Here is a 4419-nt window from a genome sequence, read left to right as displayed (position 1 = left end):
TGGATATAGTCAGCTACTTTATCACAGCCCAAATACGCATTGGTGAGGATGTGAACTTTCTATGCTCACCAAAGTCATGGGGGGGTGTCTCATTGAATATTCAAGGTTATGAGATATTCAAAATAAACTTGCTTCTATACATAGATTTGTAAAATAACCTATATAGATTACAAGAACCGTTACAGATACATCTCAGTATGAGAAGACAAAACTTATAAATATTTTGTCTGTTTTGTTGTCGGCCTTCCACTTCATATCTATGGACTCATGTTACTGTGTTTCTTTTCTTCTAGTCTTGTGTCCTTGGTGATATTTAGGGGGGCCAGTTTCCAGGGTAATATAGTTTTTGTAATTCTGAGGAAAACTTAAATGACCTTCCTCTAGTTCTCACATTTTCCAGAAGTCTAGTGGTTAGCAGCAGTAAATGTCACTTCTTTGGAATTTGCAGTTTCTATGTTACTTGACAGTGTGATTTTAGTTGGATTTTGTAGTTCCAGAGACGATTGAGATGTTTGCATGAGATTGTTTTCTCGATCCTATGTTACCACAGATATTTTAGCCAAAAGGTTAAAACCTTATATAGTCCTATGTTTGTCTTGACCCATGATTGGGTTTTACTTCAACATCGTGTGTGTGTGTGTGTGTGTGTGTGTGTGTGTGTGTGTGTGTGTGTGTGTGTGTCCGTGTGTCCGTCCGCCCGCCCATCCATCCGTCCGTCCAAGTATCAAATAATTTTTGCACATAGTAAACTATGTTCCTTGAAGAGTTTAACCTCTTAGTTCTGGAAAGCATGGTCATGACTTTGATTTACACGTTTTTGTTCATACTTAGAATTTGTTTACAGACTTCTGATAACATAGAGTTATCATGGATTTATAATTAAGTCCCTGGCAGTCCTGCTCTTAGAGGTCACTGAATTCCAAGTTTAGAATTTAATAAATTTTTTCCCTAATTCTAAGGTGTTCAAGGCAGGTAGAACTGTATCAGACCTAAATTTATTTTAACTTCTGATCCAAGATGGAGGTTGAAATGTAGAGAATAACTTCAGGGATTTCATAATCACTTTAATAGGGCTTTCTGGAGAAGCCTGCTGTGCTGAAAACCTTCCACAGTGAACAGTCATTTAAGTAAAAGTCAGTTGATACTGCTCTCTAAAGCAGATGTTTGTCTTAGGTAACAGGCTTATTTCTGGCTTGCTAAATAGTATGTTTGATTGAATGCTGTCACCTTTCTTTTTTAATGTATATTGTCATCTGGGATCATTTTAAAGCTTATCCGAACAGTATGGCATATTAGGTATAATTCAGTACCACACTGTAGCTTAGAGATTTGTCTAACTAGTTGTAGTATGTTTTCCTATAAATAGTACTATATACAATACTTTATTGAGCTGGACACAATCCTGTAATCTCATCTGCTTGGGAGGCTAGTGTGGGAAGATAGCAAGTTCAAGCCTAGTCTGGACAATTTAGCAAGACCCCCATCTCAAAAAAAAAAAAATTTATTTGAGAAACAGGTGGTATTTTGAGAAACTTCTTTATATTCCTGTTTATTTTACATCCGCAGAAAATATCTTCTTGCACATCCATAGAAACTGGTACATTGATGTGAAACTTAAAAGGATATGAACTGTTTTCTTCTTCAGTGTTCTTTTTTATTTAAAGGGTTTTAATGGAAACTAGGTGTCATAGCACATACCTTTAATCCCAGCACTTTGGAGCCGGAGGCAGGAAGATCAGGAGTTCAAGGCTAGCCTTGACAACATAGTGAGTTTGAAACCAGCTTGAACTACATGAGAACCTGTCTTAAGAAAAAAAAAAAAAAAAAGTTTGTTTTAATTTATGTGGGTGCTCTTGGGAGCCAGAAAAGAACATTGGAACCCTTGGAGCTGTAATTATAGGTAGTTGTGTGTGCCACCTGATGTGGGTGCTGGGAACTGAACTCCAGTCCTCTGGGAGAACAGTTAACCATTGAGCCATCTCCCCAGCCCCTGTTTTGTCTTGTTTTGAAACAGGGTCTTGCCATGTAACAGGCTCACTACTTACTCAAAATCTGCCAGGCTGTTTTGTCTATTTCTGATGCTGGGCGTGAACAGCTAGGGTCATGCGCATGCTTTGTTATTAAGCTGCACCCAGGGAGCTTGCTAGGAAAACACTATACCACGGACCTGTATCACCAACTCATGATTTATTTTTTTAAATTTAGTCCATTTTGTCATGTACATTCCCTTAAATTATAAGATCATGTAATTCTCTATGAATTTCCAACAGTTAGACTTCACTTAAAGTTTTTGGTTTTAACTTAGTCTTTTTGAGTGGAAATTTTATTAGCAGTTTGTCAGCCTTGACTTTGTTTATATTTTGGCTAGTATTTTCTGAATTTTTCCTTTAAAAGCTTTCATAACTCTTGACAGTGGCCAACTAGTCTTGTTCCTGAAGTTTCTTGCTGAAAAAATAACTACTTCTCAAAATGATGAAATCCCGCAGATATGTTTTGTGAAATCTCTTTTGTAAAATGGGTCATAAGGCGCCAAAGGCAGTGTGGTGAGGCATTACAAAATAACTTGGGAGGGAATTTTAAGTGACTTTTGCATATGTATCTGTGACTTGTGGAAAATTAGTTTTCTAAAGGGAAATTAACAGCAGCATTAAATGCCCATTGATTCAGAAATTCTGTCTCATCATTGAAGGAGACTTACCTCATAGACCAAAAAATACTAGTTTTTGTTAAATAGCATGACAGTGTTGGTCAGGACTTCCTGTCTTGTTATGATTTGAAGTTGTTGTTCATAAGGCAATTATCTTAAGATTAATATTCCTGAATATGTGCTACATTATATCAACTTACTGTTCTAAATAGAACTAATATACTAATAATATATCATTTTAATGTTTGTGTGACAACGCATCATCTCCTTGATAGAATAAAGCTTGGTTTTCTTATCACTATATACTTCATCACAATTGGACTTTTTATTTGCAAAGATTGGGGAAGGCAAGTCAGAGAGACTAGCTGCGTTTTTGCTACTTGAAATTATTTCCACATTAAACTAACTTATAGATATTCTTGATACATGCTTAACTTTTTAATTCTTTTTTCTCCTTTTCTTAAAGATGATACTTGCTGATGCCACTGTTACCATCCTCCTAGCAGAAGATAGTCCTACTGAGAAAATGAGCACTTTGATCTTCAGTCTTTGAACTTTAACCTTTGACTGGAAGTGACCTATAGGCAATGAAGACTACTTCCTCTGACTGCATTTTACTCGTGTGCATTCTGGGCGCATGTTGATCGCTGGTTCAGTCCAGGCAACTGACATGCTTTATTAGTCATACAGTATGAATGCAGATGTCAGGAAACGTCAAATATAATTCCATTTTTTATTTTATTTTTTTAAGCTTTTGGAAAAGTTCCAGGTCCTCATGTATTGTGCAATAACAGTGACTTCCTTGGTGGTTTGGGGATGTTCATTGCCGGCAATGAACATTGTAACAGGAAAAGTTTTCATTAACTCCTGCCACTCAGTGATTAATGCATGATAGGGCCCATGAAATGAATTTATCGGTTATCGTGGGATTATAAGTAAAGCGAGGGATCCAACGTTACTTTGAAAGTCTCCCCAACTGTTTATATTTGGATTCTATGCACTGTGATCCTAAGGCTAACAGCATGATTAACATGCGTCTTTTAAAGGACTGTGAGAAAGATCATTGCGTATTTATTTAATTGTTTATATCTGCTGTCAAATTGTTTTGACATGGAAAATTTTCAAGGAACATTGGCAGAGAGGTACACTATGTTATCCCTATGGTGAAAATAAATTCATTTGTTGTATATAGTCCTCAATCTCTGAAGTAAAGGTATGAGTAATATAGGGTGTGAATGCTTTAACCAAGGGTTTATTGGAAGTAAGAAAAATGGCATCCATCATTTGGGCCTGTTATTTGTGTATTGAAGATTTTTTTTTTTCAAGTAGATTACACTCTGTTACTTCCAGCTAGCCATCAGCATGAGCCCTACTGCCTAAACACTATTTCATTTATTTATGTTTGGAAAATCCATAAACATTTTTGTTTGCAATCTTGTTTCTTTTAAGTCAAGTTTAAATGTCACAGTTCTTTAATTGGAAGACTTTTGTCAAGTTATTTTCTTGTAAATTTTCTTTACTTGTATCACCTTGTCCTTCAAATCCTGTACCTAAAATAACAAATACATTTTTGACAGAGGCTTAATGTTTTAAAAAAAGAGTGTGGACATTTTTATTTTAAGATTCTGCCAAAAGTACACTATAAAATGGTATGTTTGCTTATTTGTCTCACACAACCATACAGACTTTCCTGGAAGGATTTGCTTTGTTTTGTTTTCTTACTGAAAAGAATTTGCTTAGAGCTAGATAAATTTTTTTCTATCTATTATATA

At 35.6% G+C, this 4419-nt stretch overlaps 1 protein-coding gene across 2 annotated transcripts in view; it reads left to right on the top strand.

Moving 5' to 3' along the window:
- Positions 1-4413, top strand: part of Ube2w (ubiquitin conjugating enzyme E2 W) — an 84252-nt gene extending 79839 nt beyond the window's left edge. The window contains exon 6 of one of the 2 annotated variants that reach the window (XM_017802152.2): positions 3114-4413. In XM_017802152.2, the coding sequence (XP_017657641.1) occupies positions 3114-3200 (87 nt within the window). In that variant the 3' untranslated portion in view covers positions 3201-4413. The remainder of the gene's footprint in view (positions 1-3113) is intronic. The other variant, XM_008848895.2, reaches the window with a different exon arrangement.
- Positions 4414-4419: the final 6 nt, after the last annotated feature.

The sequence above is a fragment of the Nannospalax galili genome, unplaced genomic scaffold (assembly GCF_000622305.1).
Source record: "Nannospalax galili isolate Female #2095 unplaced genomic scaffold, S.galili_v1.0 scaffold102, whole genome shotgun sequence".
Classification (NCBI taxonomy): domain Eukaryota; kingdom Metazoa; phylum Chordata; class Mammalia; order Rodentia; family Spalacidae; genus Nannospalax; species Nannospalax galili.
Note: the sequence above shows the minus strand (reverse complement) of the source record. Positions and strands in the feature narration are given on the sequence as shown.